This window comes from Bos mutus, chromosome 21, assembly GCF_027580195.1.
Source record: "Bos mutus isolate GX-2022 chromosome 21, NWIPB_WYAK_1.1, whole genome shotgun sequence".
NCBI classification, from domain to species: domain Eukaryota; kingdom Metazoa; phylum Chordata; class Mammalia; order Artiodactyla; family Bovidae; genus Bos; species Bos mutus.
This window is the reverse complement of record NC_091637.1, coordinates 5,282,416-5,299,501: the sequence shown is the minus strand read 5'-3', so window position 1 is coordinate 5,299,501 and position 17,086 is coordinate 5,282,416. Positions and strand designations below refer to the sequence as shown.

General features: G+C 40.6%; 1 protein-coding gene across 4 annotated transcripts in view; it reads left to right on the top strand.

The window, feature by feature from the left end:
- The window catches only part of ASB7 (ankyrin repeat and SOCS box containing 7), a 57,496-nt gene extending 43,180 nt beyond the window's left edge, over positions 1-14,316 (top strand). For 3 of the 4 annotated variants that reach the window (XM_070358819.1, XM_070358818.1, XM_005888960.2), the window contains one exon: positions 9,432-14,316. In XM_070358819.1, coding sequence (XP_070214920.1) covers positions 9,432-9,571 — 140 coding nt within the window. In that variant the 3' untranslated portion in view covers positions 9,572-14,316. Of the gene's footprint in view, positions 1-8,981; positions 9,082-9,431 lie in introns of all 4 variants that reach the window. The other variant, XM_070358820.1, reaches the window with a different exon arrangement.
- Positions 14,317-17,086: the final 2,770 nt, after the last annotated feature.

Below are 17,086 nucleotides of genomic sequence, written 5' to 3'. Positions count from 1 at the left end.
GAATGATATCCTGCTGCTTGTGGTTTTATTTTGTTTTTGGATTCATACAGAACAGTGTGGACTCTTGGGGGCCCTCAAGACATGAGATCAAAACTAATTTCATAACAGTACTAAGATATTATTGGCCTCTTTGACTGCACTGATGTGTAAGAGCGGTGGTGGCTGAAACAGCAGGCACCTGAGCGTTCATGAAGGCAGTGGCCCCAGAGGCTGCTAGCCGTCGTGTTCTTCACCACAGGCAGCCTGAGGAGAGTGTTCCAGATCCATTTAGGAATGTCTTTGATTTAATTTTAATAAATCTTATCCATTTGAGGATGTACCTTTTTTAATATTCTATGGGATGGAAATTGAAAGTGTTCTTACTCTGTAACAAAGTGGGATTGAATTAAGGGAAAGTACATCTGTGATTTGTTTGATCTGAACCAGCAACTTTTTTTTGATGGAATACCGTATTTACCTAAAATATGAGATGGACAGCCAAGCTGGTTAGGCTTTGGTATTTGGTAGACGTTTTCTTGAAAATGAGTAAAGTTCACTTGTCACCTTAAGGAGAACAACTGAAAGTATTTATGATGAGCAACAAATTTTGAGCTTTCAAGTGAAAGTTAGAATTTTGAAAAGCTTATATTTGCCACTAGGACACGGACAGTTTACCAATATGTACAAACTTTTCAAAATCAGTAGAGCTATTAACAAAAGTCATTTTTTGCTATCATGCAGTGAATTGGGTCACCATTGGAAAGATCTGCGTAACTCAGATAATCAGTGTTTTCCAAACGACTAGTGCATGGTGTTACACAATCATGCATTGGGTAAAAGATCCCTTCAAAGGGCGAAACAGACCAGTGGATTTTAATATGAAAGGGTATAAAAAAGTTCACTGGTTTGGTGTCAGATTCCATTTTGCATCTAACCTTCAAAAAAACACATCTTGTTGAGTTTTGGTGTAGTATCAAAGAACCATGATTTATCTGTAAAGGCCATAAAGTATTCCTTCCTTTTCCTACTACCAGTGTGTCTGGATTTTCTTCATTTACTTCAATCAAGACAGCATATTATTTACAACAGATGGTTTGCAGAAGCAGGTCTCTGATTCCAGCTGTCTTCTCTGAAGCCCTACCTAAGAGATAATTTGCAAAGATGTAAAACAGCACCACTCTTTTCATGAAATCTTTCTTGTTTTGGAAAGCAGCTTTTTTTTTTTTTCCATAAAAATTTATTTCAACAGATAATGAATTTTATCACTCTTATTTTAAGAAATCAGTATTTTAAAAATTTCTAGATTTGGTAAATACAGATAGATACAACACACGTAATGGAGAAGGAAATGGCAACCAACTCCAGAGTTCTTGCCTGGTGGGCGACAGCCCATGGAGTTGCAAAGAGCCAGGCACAACTTAGCAGTTCAACAACAACACACATAAATGAAAATTCTTTGAGGTCATCCAACTTTAAGAGTGCACAGAGGTCCTCAAACTAAAAAAGTTGAGATCTAGCAACGTTCAATTTCTACATTCAAAATTTTAAGGACACCCTGGTAACCTAGTGTTTCAGGATTTAATGATCTTCTAGCATATTTCCAGTTGCAGTTACAATCTGTGAATAAGATGGAATGTTTTAAATTACTGCTTGGTTGATGCCAGCATACTTATTAGTTAGGATCTGTAGAGAGAGATCAGTGATCATTCCATCAGATGCTCTGGGGGTAAAACAGGTTCATTATTTGTCAGTTTAAAAGACTAGTACCCTGAATTGTAGATAGCAGTTTCAGTGATTCACCATGCACAGAAGCATATCAAAGGTGCCAAGGAGTCCTTGAGTAAGTTAACCACTTAACTGGTTTTTAAACACCTTGTTTACCTATCTATTTTACATAGCATGGCAGGTTCTTGCATAAATTATTCTTAAGGCAGAGAATATGCCAGTTGGATTTGTGTTTAATATTCAGAAGAGTCAAAGGTAATGTAATGATCTGTGTTTCTAGTAATTGCTGTTCCAGTACTTGAAGCAGCCACTCAATATGCTTTAGTGGTTTGTAAAAGGTAGTGCTGGGTTGTATTTTGATTTGTATGTTTTAAAGAATTAATAAAGGAATTATTTATTTAAATTTTAAATAATTTTAATGTATTTGATAATTTAAGTACTTCATAATTTTAAAATATTTTTATTTAAATAAGAATACTTTAATGATTACACTGATCGGAAGGAATTTGAAAAATAAAGGGCTCATGTTTCTGAGAGAAAAACAATTAGGTAAATGGGAATGAGTTGGATAAATTGTTTTGCAATGACAATGTCAAGTACTTCTTTAAGTAATTTGAATTTACTTTTTAAAGGAATTCTAAGAAAGTGAAATTTAGGCCATGACTTTCTCAGCTAAGTCCAGTACAGCAACAGGTGTGTAAGCAGGCTCTCATGACAGCTCCTCTACACCGGGGGCCCTTACTCCTGTGTTCCTTTCAGATGCTTCTGTTACCAATTTCTTTGACTTTTTTTGTTGTTGTTTTTTTAGTACGACTTACCAAAATAGTGATAACTTAGTATAGCTCTTTGGAGAAATAATTTATGTAACACATTTTAACTAAGATTATTTTTGATTATTGATTTTTCTTCTCATTGGGGATTTTGCTGCACTTCTGCATTGTAGTCTTCCTAGGTTATTTCAGTTCAGTTCAGTCGCTCAGTCGTGTCCGATTCTTTGCGACCCCATGTATCGCAGCACGCCAGGCCTCCCTGTCTGTCACCAACTCCCAAAGTTCACTCAGACTCACGTCCATCGAGTCAGTAGTGCCATCCAGCTATCTCATCCTCTGTCATCCCCTTCTCCTCCTGCCCCCAATCCCTCCCAGCATCAGAGTCTTTTCCAACAAGTCAGCTCTTCGCATGAGGTGGCCAGAGTACTGGAGTTTCAGCTTTAGCATCATTCCTTCCAAAGAAATCCCAGGGCTGATCTCCTTCAGAATGGACTGGTTGGATCTCCTTGAAGTCTTCTCCAACACCACAGTTCCAAAGCATCAATTCTTCGGCGCTCAGCCTTCTTCACAGTCCAACTCTCACATCCATACATGACCACTGGAAAAACCATAGCCTTGACTAGACGGACCTTTGTTGGCAAAGTTATTTAGTCTCAATTATTAAAATTACTTTTAGAAATAAATAGTACACTGCATTTATAATGGGCTAACCTTTATACTTAGCACTTTTCATCTTGGGTCAACATCTGCAGTGGTCTCCCAGTACCTCCGTTTTATCTGTTTCCCTTTTAAGATCCTACCATGAGCATGTTTTATTCTTTTGCTCTTGTCCCTGAACCCCCATCACAGGGCTTAGTATGAAATGTGTTAAAATCTTATTTTATAGGACAAAGGTAGTTGCTAGCTCACCTCAAAATAAGAATCATGGTATTGAAAAGTAAAAGGCTACGTTGATTTGACTCTTGGATGCAATCCAGAATTACACAGCATCAGCTTGGATGATGTGGTGCACAGTTCTAAGTCAGATTACACTACGTTTTAAGGTTCTTTGATATAGAAAGTATGACCTTATTCTGTACCATTTCTGTCATATTTGTATTACTGTCTGTTTCTTGTGTAGCCTTCTAAGGATTTCTGTTATTTGTTACAAAGCAATATGTGCTTTTCTTTGGCTTAAGGCACATGCAGAGGTGGTCATGTCAAAAGGAGATATTTAATGCTTTAGGGTGTTTAATTTTTGAAATTATGCCGCAGCCCTGGTTTTGTAATTTGTTCTAGACGAGACCCTTCAAAAGCTGATTTCCTATTTTATACCAGCCCAATTATTACTAATGATGGGCTTCTTTGTAATCCCGTTGTAATTCATTAGTATGAATAACAGTTTGTAGTGTCTCTGCATCCCCCATAGCGTTTATAGTTCCTTAAATTATACTTTTTGTGTCTGTGTGTGTGAGATGTCTCCCCCAGGTCCACCCTGTTGTAGTGTGTGTGTGTGTGAGAGAGAGATGTCTCCCCCAGGTCCACCCTATTGTAGTGTGTGTGTGTGTGTGTGAGTGTGAGAGAGAGATGTCTCCCCCAGGTCCACCCTCTTGTAATGTGTGTGTGTGTGTGTGTGAGAGATGTCTCCCCCAGGTCCACCCTCTTGTAATGTGTTTGTGTGTGTGTGTGTGTGAGAGATGTCTCCCCCAGGTCCACCCTCTTGTAATGTGTGTGTGTGTGTGTGAGAGATGTCTCCCCCAGGTCCACCCTCTTGTAATGTGTTTGTATGTGTGTGTGAGAGATGTCTCCCCCAGGTCCACCCTCTTGTAATGTGTTTGTGTGTGTGTGTGAGAGATGTCTCCCCCAGGTCCACCCTCTTGTAATGTGTGTGTGTGTGTGAGAGATGTCTCCCCCAGGTCCACCCTCTTGTAGTGTGTGTGTGTGTGTGTGAGAGAGGTCTCCCCCAGGTCCACCCTGTTGTAATGTGTTTGTATTTGTGTGTGAGAGATGTCTCCCCCAGGTCCACCCTCTTGTAGTGTGTATGTGTGTGTGTTTGTGTGTGTATGTGTGAGATATCTCCCCCAGGTCCACCCTGTTGTAATCCCATGAACACGGCAGCTGCTATTTAACAGCACAGGAGTGAGGCACCTAGTAACCGGTGTGTCATGTACTGATTTTTGTTGTTGTCCCCTTTATTCTCTTTCTCTGCCTTCTTTTCCTCTGTCTCCTTCTTTCCTTTGCCCCTTTAATCTTTGGGACAGTGCATTCTTAAGTACACAGTAGGTGCTCAGTAAGTACTTCTGAGTGATGTGTTGCCAAGAAAGTACAGGCACACCTTGGAGATGTTGCCGGTTCTGTTCCAGGCCACTGCAGTACAGGGAGTCAGGCAAATTGTTTGGTTCCCCAGCTCATAGAAGAGTTAGGTTTACACTATATTGTAGTGTACCCAGTGTGCAATAGCATTTTGTCTTAAAAAAAAAAAAAAAAGTAATGATAATGTGCTCACCTTAACTTAAAAAGTACTTTATTACTAGAAGATGCCAATCATTATCTGAGCCTTTAGCCAGTGGTAGTAACTTCAAAAAAAAAGATTACTAATCACAGATAACATGATAATAAAATAATAATCAAGAGATAATAGTACAATAATACTGAAAATATTTGAAATACTGTAAGGATTACCAAAATGTGATGCAAAAACATGAAGTCAGCAAATGCTGTTGGAAAAATGGCATTGATAGACTTGCTCAACTTAGAGTTGCCATAAGCCTTCAGTTTGTAAAAATGCAGTATCTACAAAGTGCAATAAAATGAGGTATGCCTGTACTTCTTTCTTCAGTCACAATCTTCTATTCCTAGAATGATTTTCCTGGGATAAAATGGCTCCTTAAATAGTCTTGGAAATGGCAGTCATTACAGTGAGTAGTCTTTATTACTTGCTATCATGTAGCCTGCTTTTCATCCAGTGCTACTGCCTGCCAAGGTGAGGAAATAGCTGTGTATTTGTGGACACCCCGCACTTCATCACTGCACAGCTTCTTCTACAAGGTTCCCCCATCTCTGCCTAATCCAAGTCATGTAGTGATTTCCAGAATATAGTTTCCATCAGTTTGCCCAGAACTGGCATCATGCTGCTTTACTATTAAACTGTCAACTCATTTTCTTACCATCTTAGCAGCAGGAAAACAGAGCTCCTTCCAAGAAGGAGCCGTCTACTTTTTTGAGAAGGAGAAGCAAAACTATATCCTTCCAGTATTTAAAATTACTGTTTTAACATATACCAAATACTCTATAACTCTTACTATATGCCTGGTCCTGTTGTAAGCACTTTACCAAAACTAATTCTTATGCTTATAAGGCCTATTGTGTAGGTCATCCTCAGTTCGTAGATGTGGAAACCAAAGCAGAAGGCTAAGTAACTCACCCAAGAGCTACTGGGTCTAACAGTTGATGGTTTAACTGTGGCTTTTCCCATTCAAGGTATTTCTGCAGACAAGAGTTACATATGGTCAAGAAATCTTCAAAAGATTAGATTCCCCCCAAATATTGAGACTGCTATAACACACTGCTTAAGAAGAAGAGAATTGAGTAGCAAATTGAGTAAAGCTTTCTGATATTTAGGCATAGGAAGCACATTTTCCCCTGGAAAGGCTCACGCACCGGTAGCTCCTGCAGATGGTGGCTTTTCTGTAGCTGCGTCCCTTGAATTCAGCTTGCTGGCTCATCTTGGCCCTCTTGCAATTTATCACAGCCAATGAGGAGAGCTAGTGGCACTTGTAATATTAGGCCTGGGAAATTTTCTTACCTAGATTGTTAGGGCATTTCCAGTTTTCCCCTTACCCCAGGTGACATGTTGCCAAACTATATCTTCCCTTTCCTCCAGCTTCTAGTAACATTTTTAAAACTTTTAGCCCTTACCATCAGCCTCGTCAAAGCTCTTCCCCCTGCTGGGTCCCAATAACAAAGCTACTTAATTTATATATATATTTTAAATGGTAACACCCTACTTCCACATTCCAGAATCTCAGTTATCTAATGCTGCAAAATTGAGTGACTTAAAATGATAATAGTTGATTATTTTATTTCTCTGCACCAAGCATTGTCATCTTGCTGGGGCCACTCCACTTGACTGGGGCCTTTCCACCTTCAAAATGTCTCACTCTGATGGCTGGCTAGTTGTGCAGGCAGTTGGCTGGGAGTTCAGCCTGGACTATTGGGTGGTGACCTCAGCTCCTTTTTGTAGACTTAATGGCCTGGTGGTAGTTGTGTGCCAAGAGTGAATGTCTCAAGAGCCAGTTGGGAGCTCTGATTTATGAGTTTCACCATAGTCAGGAGCCCACCCAGTTTCTAGGAGAGGGAGCCCAGATACCATCTCTTAACACTGGTGTATCCAGTCACGTTGTTAAAGAAGAGTGTGAGGTCTTTGGAGATACTGTCGTCATCTTTGGAGAGTGTAATCTTCCACAAAAGAAGACCTTTTGTCTCCATTTTTCCTACCTTAGCTAAGCAAATTCCAATAATATAATAATATAATTTTTCCACATTGTTAGATGATATGTTTTCATTTAAGTATACATGTATATTTATATATGTCAATTTATCTCATCTGTTTCGCCTTGAATACATTGTGGTGGTTCTTTTCATTAATATTGTACTTCAAAAGATCTGCCATCTTTTAGGAAAATCAAATTCTTTAAAAAAAGATTCAAATATGATTCATACTCTGGTTTGCATTTGTAGATCAAATAGTTTAAGCATTTGTTGAAAAATGACTGATAATTTATTCTCTTCCTAAAGGTAGCCTGTGAATGGTGATGAAAAATATTTCAAAACAGATTAAGAAATGATTTGCTGTTGACATGGGTGTGTTTTGCAGTGAGTTAGTTGACTGTTTTATACTCTTAGGAAAAGCCTATTAAGTATTCATTTGTCCAGCTAGTATTTGTTGAGTATTGATTGTGTCAGGCGTTGGCAGCCAGAAATCATCTTAACCTCATGGAACATGTAAGGAAGAAGATGGGCATTAATGGGTAATCACCGAATAAATGTGAAATCATAGCCACATTCAGCACTCCAGAGAAACGGAACTCAGAAAGTATCTGATAGGGAACCTGACCTCGTCTGCTCTAATGAAGTGGCCTTTTTAGCAGAGATCTGGATGGTGAGGAGGATATAGCCTCACCAAGAGAGTCACGAGTGCGCACAGCAGCCTCGCACAGATCCTCAGGCAGACATCCATGGAGATACATGTGGCTGGCTTACAGCCGTTCTTAGGAAAGCAGTAGCTTCAGCTGTGATTCTGTTAAGAGACCATGTATTTAGTGCCTCTTGGAAAGCGCATGATCATACAGGCCCTACAGTGCAGAAGTCTGAGTTTTAAGGACCCTTTTTCAGTTATAATTTTGAATGATGGTGATCCCTGTAAACAGGTACAATCCAAGTAATAAGTACTAAGTATAGCAGTAGTCCTCCACGTATGGCCTGGGGACTCCTGGAATTAACCAGACCCTTTCAGGATATCGAGATCAAAATGATTTTCCTTGTGATACTAAGACATTATTTGTGTTTTCCACATTCCTTCCTTTATGAGAGTAAGTGAACTTCCCCAGAGACTGGATGATGTGGTTTCATCACAGCAGATTGGATATGAGAGCGTACATGAGACTTCAGCTACCGGCCATTCATCCAGACCTTTACAAACTTGCAGAAATGGAAAGAATGCCATTCTTCTCATTTATTTTTGAAAATATTGTTACTTTCATAACAATGTTATTTATGTTAACATGTAATAGGTTTATCTTTATTATTTGTAAATGAATTAATATGTATTTCTGAACTTTCTGTTTTAACTTCTTACATGGTAATTAAAGTGTAAAGAGGTTTTGAGACCAAAAAGTTTGAGAACTGCTGAAGTATGGCATTGTTCTTGACTTTAAGCATGTTATTTAATGTTGGAGATGCAAGCAGTCTGTAAAACGGGGGTGATGATCAAAGTACTTCCCTTGTAAAAGGATAAAAACAAGTTAGTGTATGTCAGGAGCCTATGAGACTACATGGCACAGAGTACACATTGAACCATGTTGATTTGTATCATTATTGCCATTGAATATGAAAGTAGACATTTATGTGAATCCGAACACTGAGGCTCTGTGGCAAAGAATTTTTGCTCTTGTTTGTGGTCATCTTTATTGATTTGGTGAAACACAGTATTCAAAGATGAAAGAAATTACAATGTGTAATTTTTTTTTTTCTTTTTTGAGTTCAGTCATAGCATAGGTTTATATTGGCAGATGGTCAGGATGGCTTGTTTGAAGACATGGAAATTCAGGATAGCTTGCTGTGCCTCTTCTACCTCCCTGCCCTCCCTCCCAGTCTGCTGCCTTTTCCCCACAGCAGGGTTCTGCTTCTGCTGTGTCTGGAATCACGGGGAACAGAGGGGCACACCTCATCTGAGAGAGCTCCCTGGGGTTGGGTTCCGTGCCCTGGACAGGGAGCTGATAGGAGGAACTCAGTTCCCTCACTTTTCAGGTGGAGACACTGAGGCCCAGAAGAGGGATTTGCTCACACAGGTTCAACCCGCATATTAGAGGCCTACCTGGGACAAGAACTGACATTCCGATTTGTAATGGTAAGAATACCAGGCTGAGAATCAGAAGAACTGGTTTAAGTCTGAATCTCAAACACTTCAGTTGGTCGTCTGATGTTGAGCAGTTGACTAAAATCACTGATCCTTAGTGTCCCTATTTGTAAAATGGAAGTGAAACTACCCACCATCCAGGGCTGTGAAAAGGATCAGTGAGATGCCATGTAATGGAACCCAGGACGCATCCTCCTAGCTCGTCTCTCTGCTCCTTTGCATGTAAAGTCCGCAGAGAGGTACTTCCCAGTGAAATAAAATACTCCTCTCAGAACCTTAAAGCCCTCCTTAAATGTTATGTTTTGCAGCTTTGTAACATTTTCTTTTTTCTGTCTTTTTAGGACAGCCCAGAAACTTGCAGGACCTGTGCCGAATTAAAATTCGACAGTGTATAGGCCTTCAAAACCTAAAACTACTTGATGAACTACCAATTGCCAAGGTCATGAAAGACTACTTAAAACACAAATTTGATGATATCTGATACACAGAGAACTGTGAGCAAGATTAGGAGTTATATTCCAGATACTTAAAAGGCTTTTTGCCTTGCACAAAGTATATCCTATGCAATTTCTGATTTGCTGTGAAGTCAGAAAGCAGGTATACACTTACAGGTTTTTTTTTGTTTGTTTGGTTGGTTTTCATTGTAGGGGAGAGATTTTTTTATACACACACACACACACAGACACACACACACCACATGCTTGAAGGTCTTAATTTGGTTTCTTGGTCCAAGTTTAAGAGGTCCAAGCTTTCTATACAATATTGCATTTAAAACAGTTGTTTTTCCAAAATGACACAAGCAGGTTTGGAGTGGAGAATTGACCCTTTCCAAATTTACAGTTTCATTGGCGTGCACAATATTATAAACCAGCAGAGCACTTGTTACAGTTTGGAGGCACAGTTTCACCCAGGGCATCCAGGGTTCTACTGGAAAATGCCCTAAGAAATTTTTTAAGTAATGCTGTCACCTCATTCATTTTAATGAGTACAAATTGGCTGTTTCAAACTGTTCTTTTTCTAATTAACGTAGCTTTGGATGACTTAAACCCAGTCCCTCTGCTTTTTGTTGGTGTGCTCGTTTCTAACTTACTTTTTTAACAGCTGTAGTACACTACCTGGAGACGTTGAGTCTCAACTTCTGTCTCTAGTTGAATTGTGCTTTTAAAACAGTTAATGGGAAAGAAAATAACTTTATAAAGCCCGTGTATTCTGTTTTTAAAATAGTGCCTCCAGTGCAATACTCTTTCTGGTGTATTTTATCCATTATTTCACTTGATGTTCCTCATTCCACAGCTGGCTTTGACATGCCTGTGAGAACAGGAACTGCCACTTTAATTTTAATTGCAGAACATAGAGTCAGTTGCAATTTCCATTTTAAGCTTTGTCTTTTACTTCAGTTTAAGCAGAAAATTTCATGTCCTGGTGGTAGAGTATTCCTTAAAAATAGCCAAAATACTGTTAAATCATTTGGCTTTAATGGATAAATAATTTGGGATGGTTTCATGGTGTTTATTTCTTCCCAGTTGAAATAAAATGTCTAAAGGGTAAAATTTATAATGGGTGCACATTTGTAAGTCTGGTTAATTTCTAATATGCTAATTAAGCATTTCCTATCTATTTTAAAGTTATACACAGAGACGCTCTTCAGAACAGTTATTTTCTGGGTTGATCGGCATATGTTTGCAGTATAAACATAAATATGATAAAGTGTCAGTAAGAGTGGTTCCAGAGGTATTAGGAATCTGTGGTGATGCCCTTGGAAATGAGCCCTGTGCTTGATGTGACATTGTATTAGTTCCAGAAGAAACTTTAAAACTATCCCAGTATTGTTCTTAGTGCTTTGGGAAATTTCAGAATATTTACACACCAGTAATAAATTTATTATCAGAAGTTTACAAAATAAAGGGCTTCTCTTGTCTGAGTTTCTAGTTTTAAGTCATCAAGTATAAAGTTATTTCACCTGAAAAGTATAACTAAGTAGAATTAGGAATCTCCTCTGGCTTTATCCTTTTTCAGAGCCGACAGTGATATTTCCTCAAGCACAAAATTTATTCTCTTGGATGTGGAGTAGCTCTGGCATCAGATGCCTGCTCTGCTGGGCCTGGGCTGGGAGCAGGTTTCTGAAGAGTGGGGAGCTTCGGGGAGAGGGTGATGTGAGGGATCACGGATGGGGTACGTAGCCTCTTCCGCAGGGAACCACTCAGAGTGTGGCCAGTTTTGCAACCATCCGAAAACTGTAACTGGGATGTGATAGATAGAAATGGGTGTTCTGACTTTTTTTCCATAAAAATATCTCCAAAAAGTCATCTTCTGAGAGAACGTCCTTGTGAAGCTAGGAGCTGAGCTGTGTCCTCTGGAAACCGATAACCAGGTCAGAGCTAAGACACACTTTTGGCATCGGGGACCTGGCATGGCCGGAAGTGGATGGCGTTGCTGCTCCCTGAACCCGGGCCAGGGAGGCAAGGACATGGGAAGGCAGGCAGAATCCTGTACTTTGAGCAGTGATGTTACTGTTATGTTTGCACAGGGCTCATCTCCTCATGTGTCTATTAATTTATTCAGTTAGTTTAAAATGATTTTCTTTCCCCAGCCATTCAGAGATCTCCAAAACTAAGTTCACCACTGAGTTAGAGTCAGGAAATTCCAAGTAAAAAGATCAGATGAAGGTAAATTCTTTGTTCTATATTGCTGCTTAGACTTCAGGAAAAAAAAAAAATTATGAGAGTTCTTCCTGGAATCAGAATTTCTATTTAATGAAGAAGTGTATAATTCCATTATTTGTTTGAGGTTTGATTTTTCTGGAAACTTGAAAAGAATGTTTTATTTTTGTTGTTACTAGAATCCCAATCACATATCATCTTTAACAATAACTAAAATGTCTCAAAGTCGGTAACTGGTGGAATACAGGGATGAATGTGCAGGTCTGCTCTCCAGTTTGATTGGCAGAGAAGCACTCTGTAGTAACATGAGAACAAATGTTTTCAGAAAATCAACTGGTTTTTCCAGAATCTTGACTGAAATGTTCAGAATAGTATCAAATTTGTCACTGATCCTTCTATGTTCCTTTTGAAATTTATTATTTAAGCCTGTTACTAAACCTTTATAAAAATATATTTGGCAAGTACACCAAAGACACCAGCTCATAAAAGATTATGATCATTAATGAACTGCAAACCTCATCTTTTGCAAACGGAAGATTTTTTTTGTGTGTGTAAATATTTGTGTTTATAAATGTACAGCAGAGTAAGGGTGTTTTTTAGATTATTTAATTTCCATATTTCTAAACTATTTACTACAGAATAATCCACACTTGTTAGTTTGGAGGACTTGACAATTTTGTTTTTTTAATTCATTATCAGTCATGCTTGGAGCAGCATTTCCGCTAGAGAATTCAGTGTTCTGGCAGTAGCAAGAGTACACATCTGGAGCGTGAGGGAGTCTAGCTTGATTTGTCAGATACACACCCTACGAGACGAGAATGTGTAGTTTAATTACCACAGTGGACCATACAAAAACTGAGGTTCTAACTTCGGTGCAGAATTGCTCATCAGCCCAGAGTGTCATTGGGATGAGGCCCTTGGCCCACAGATTAGCTCTCATGTAACTCCTAGTGTGTTATATCATAATGTATTTTGTTCTTCCTTTGTAATGTAAGTTTTGCTTTGGGTCAGTTTGAATTAAAAAAAAAAAAAACACTTAAATCTGGTTTAAAACATAATGGAACTGTGTTTTATTTCTAGTCTGCCTTAACTTTTTAACACTTCCAGCTATTTGGTCAAAAGAAAGTGAACTCTGTCTTTTATTCCTCAGCATTTTAGATAATTAAGAATTGGGTAAGAATGTAATACAGGAAACAGCACTGTTTCAGATCGTTTAAGAATCCCCCCACCCCTGCCCTGCCTTTTAACACATTCTTCAAATACCCTCCAACAAACGACTGTCTATCCCTTCTGCGTGTTGATCCGGCACTGAGCCTTTTGGGGCCAGATTCACCTCTGCCTCTTCTGACTGAGGACAGAGTTTGGACCGCAGCATCTCTAAGCACAGAACAGTATATTCAGTTAAACAATGAATTTGAAGTAGTTTATTAGCTTGCAAGAGATATGACAAAACGACTTTGATTTCATACTTCCTCTGTATCCCATAGCACAGCTTGACTTAGGAGAGGCCTCAGGCTAATGAGTGACGGTGGGCTAAGAAGGGAGGGCAGACGACTTAGCACGTCGTGCAGAAACGCAGTGTCCTCAGCCTTGGCCTTGGCCTTGTTACAGACTTGCCCAGGGTTTGGCACAACTGGAAGCCAAGAATGGGACATTTGAAACTCCTCCTAATGGTCAGCAGGGGAGTTCAGATGTGAAAAATAGCTGTGTTGCTTGGAAATCTTGAGGTCATTCCTTTTCCAATATGATGTAAGTAGTGTATTGTTTTTTCAGCTGAAAGACAATTTACAAAAATAGCTTACTAGCTATTGATAAAACAGATTATCTAGTTGATATAAAAAAAAATTTCCACGTCCCATGTAGTTGGGTTTCAAAGATAAAAGAAAGTGGACTTGTATCACTTTGTATTTATGTAACAATGTGGCTTTGTGTTCTCATGACACATCTTACAAATTTTGATGCTAGAATTTATATTAGCTTCAATACCAGTAAAGATTTTAAATATCCACTGCCAGATACTGTTATTTAGGTTAATGTAGACTCCTGAGATACAAAGATAGTTTATCTTTATTTTATCATTATTTTGTCATTACCTGTAAGGTTTATAGTAAGGTCTCTTAATTCTTAGATAAAAAGCAAAAAGGTCAACCAGCATATGGCTCTGCTGATATATAGTGATCCAAGTCTTAAATTTCTCTAAGAGCATGGTACATTTTGTAGATATTTATCTTCCAGAAAAACTGATGTTTGAGTGACAGTTAAAATGCTCAATCCCACTTGATAAGACTGAAGTCCTGTGAGAGATCGTCATCGTGTGAATAAAACCCAGAAGTGGCGGTGGTGTTGCAGTGCGTGAAGCCCTCCTGTGAGTGCCTTCCACCAAGGGCTGCTGCTTCATTTCTTACTCGCCTGTGCCCAGAGTGTCTTGAGCTGCGTTTCAGTTGTGCATCCACGGGCTAAGTGCTTTATCAATTCTGAAGATCCATAAACCATTAGAAGTAAAGGATCAGATTAAAGCAAAATATTTCTCCTCTGTTGCAGATGCGGCCTCAAAAACAATCATGTAATCATGTGTAGTCATTATATTTTATATTAAATCTTGGTTTGTTCCAGCATCTTAAAAATCACACTCGGAACCTTTTTTTATGTTTCCTTGTAATTAGGAAATTGTTTTAAATGCATAAAAGTAATTTATGTTACATTATGTAGTCATTAAGTGACTCACTTGCTGTGAAATAGTGTTTTATGAATCAGAAGTGAGATGGCTGCATTTGGACAAGGGGATCAGTTGAAGCTGAGCAGCTCAGTTATGTGATGAGTAGACTGACGCTTTGTGACCGACACAGAGGGAATCCAGCTGCAGATACTTCCTATTTTATCTGGCAAACAGACTCAGATTTTTCTTGCTTCTCAGTCTTGAACTAATGCTGCTTTTCTTCCTCTGATAGTTCTGGGTCAGGTCACCACTCAATTTTCTTTTTCTTTACTGAAAAAAAAAACCAAAACACTTGTGGGGTGGACTTACTGTACATGACCATTTTATATTTCTCTAGAGGTTTTCTAAGTTTTCCTCTCTTGCTTCTGTCCCCTTAACCCTTTAGTGAAGCACACACGTGCACAAGGCATGGCCTCACCCCATTGCGTTTTTTAAGTTTTTGAGTTCTCTCCTTACATGGATGGGAATGCAGTTTAATATCATTAGGAAATATAGTGCAATACCATTTAAGAAGACTAATAAGTCTGGGCTACATCCGTTTTCCATCTTGGGTAGCACCAGAGAGAACAAATTGCGTTTCTTCCTTGTTTATTACCGATGTTCTTTTTTTTTTACCACCGATGTTCTGAAGAAGTCATTTTCTTTAAGTCCGTTGCTCGGCGACCTCCTTAAGGACAGATCCTGGGCCTCATTTGCCTGGATCTCACACAGTATTTGCTGGAAGAGCCATAGGTACATGTGGCAGTTGGTCATCAGCCAGTTACTTTATTTCCTCCAGCCTCCAAGGAGCCCAGGGCCCTGTGGACGGCAGCATCAGCGTTTCTCGGCTCCAGATCTCGGGCATCTCCTGCCAGGACTGTGTTTTCCTTCCTCTCCTGCGCCCCCACCTTTCAGCCCTCTCCTCCCCTCCCCTCCCCTCGGTGACGTGGTCCCTGAGCCGTGGACCCCCGTGATCGTGACATGTGGGCACCAGGGTGGCAGACTTCCAAACAAGCCCCGGTACTCTGGTCATGAGACATTCTTCCCGCCGGGAGTCCCCCCTCCCGGGGCCCCCACAGTGCGCTGAGCCACTGAAGGCTCCCCTGCCTCCCCTTGCAAGTCCAGCGCGCTGAGGTGTCTCCACGGGTCACGACTGCACCCCCTCGTGTCCCCGGGCGGCCCTGTGGGGACTGAGGTGCAGCTCCCGGCCCGTCACCCCGGGTGTGCCCTCGCCCTCTCCCATGGGCGGCGTGGATGCCCTCCCTGTCTGGGGAGCGGAGGAGCCCTGCTGGCTATGGCGGCTCACCGTTGGTCCTTTCTGCTGTGCTTGCCTGGTGCTCTCACGTAGTGGGCGCTCAGTCAGTATTCTTCACGTGAGTTAATCCAGTCCAAACCCTTTTTTTTACAGGCAGGGGAGCCCTTCTCTTACGGGTGGAGGACTGAGGTGGCTGGGAGCTGTGGCCCTGCCCCAGTGGCGGGTGGTAAAGGCTCGGCTCCAGCTCCCCAGCCCCGGGGTCCTCGCGATCCTGGCCTGCCGGCGGCTCAGCCCTCACTCACGTCAGGTGTTTCTGTGGAACGGAACTCGGTCACTTGTTAACAGCAGTGATGGAATTAGATACGTTTTGGCGAGAGTTGGCAGGGCTCATGACTTTATACCTTCTGGATTTAAAGCCCATGCATCCACAAGACTTAATTTCCTACAAAACACTTGCAGAGAGTTCCATCTTGGGCTTCACTATGCCTTTTTGAATGATCTTGACTGTAAGGAATTAGGTTTGCGGGGCACCCTTAGGAACAGCATTGCCAGCCTCTGGTTCTGCTTCATTCTGTGTTTACAAGGCAGGTTGAGTAACTGCGTGGATGAGGCTGCACAGAGATGCCAGAGGTGTTTATACTCAGCTTGTTTGTTTGTTTCAGTTTTCATTACAGGCAGCTAAGAGACTGATCCACCACCATCTTTTCATCATATATTATGATCCCTCACATTCACAGTGTATTTTTCTGTTGAGAGAGGAGTAGAGAGAGGAACTTGGGCGTTTTGACTTAGAATTAAGTGGAACTGAAGTAAATAATATCCTTGTGTTACATAGCAGTTGTTGTGTACACTTCAAAATAGGTGTTTCTTACCTAGAGGCCTCAGCTGAAATTCCTGTAAGAAGCTGATTGATCAATTTATCTGTCAGATAATGATCTCCAGCAAATAGAAAGTAAGACTTGTTTGTTTAGATGTGGTGAGCTAAGTGGAGCTGCCGACGGAGGACGTCATTTGTTAGTTTACCCTGACTTATCAGTCCTTGAGGCTGAGGTAACTGATTCAAATATACTATCCATAGAACATTCTGAGGTCTTATGGTTAACATTACAGTGGCTACATCAGTATCAAGGTAGTCATTTCTCTTCCAGCTTCCTGTTGAACCCAGGCAAAGTCACCATACATCCCCACCCCTGGCAGGGGTTTCTAGAGCGTGAGGTGGAGGGGGTTAGGGCCTCCACCCTCGGATGTGATACCAGTGATGGAGACATGCAAGTCCCTTGCCTCCTGCCTCTCTGTGTGGGTAGAGCGGGCCCCTCGGGAGGAATGTACCAGGTCCATGGCCACAGTCTGATGACAGACAAGGTGCGCCAGGAGCCTGATTCTGAG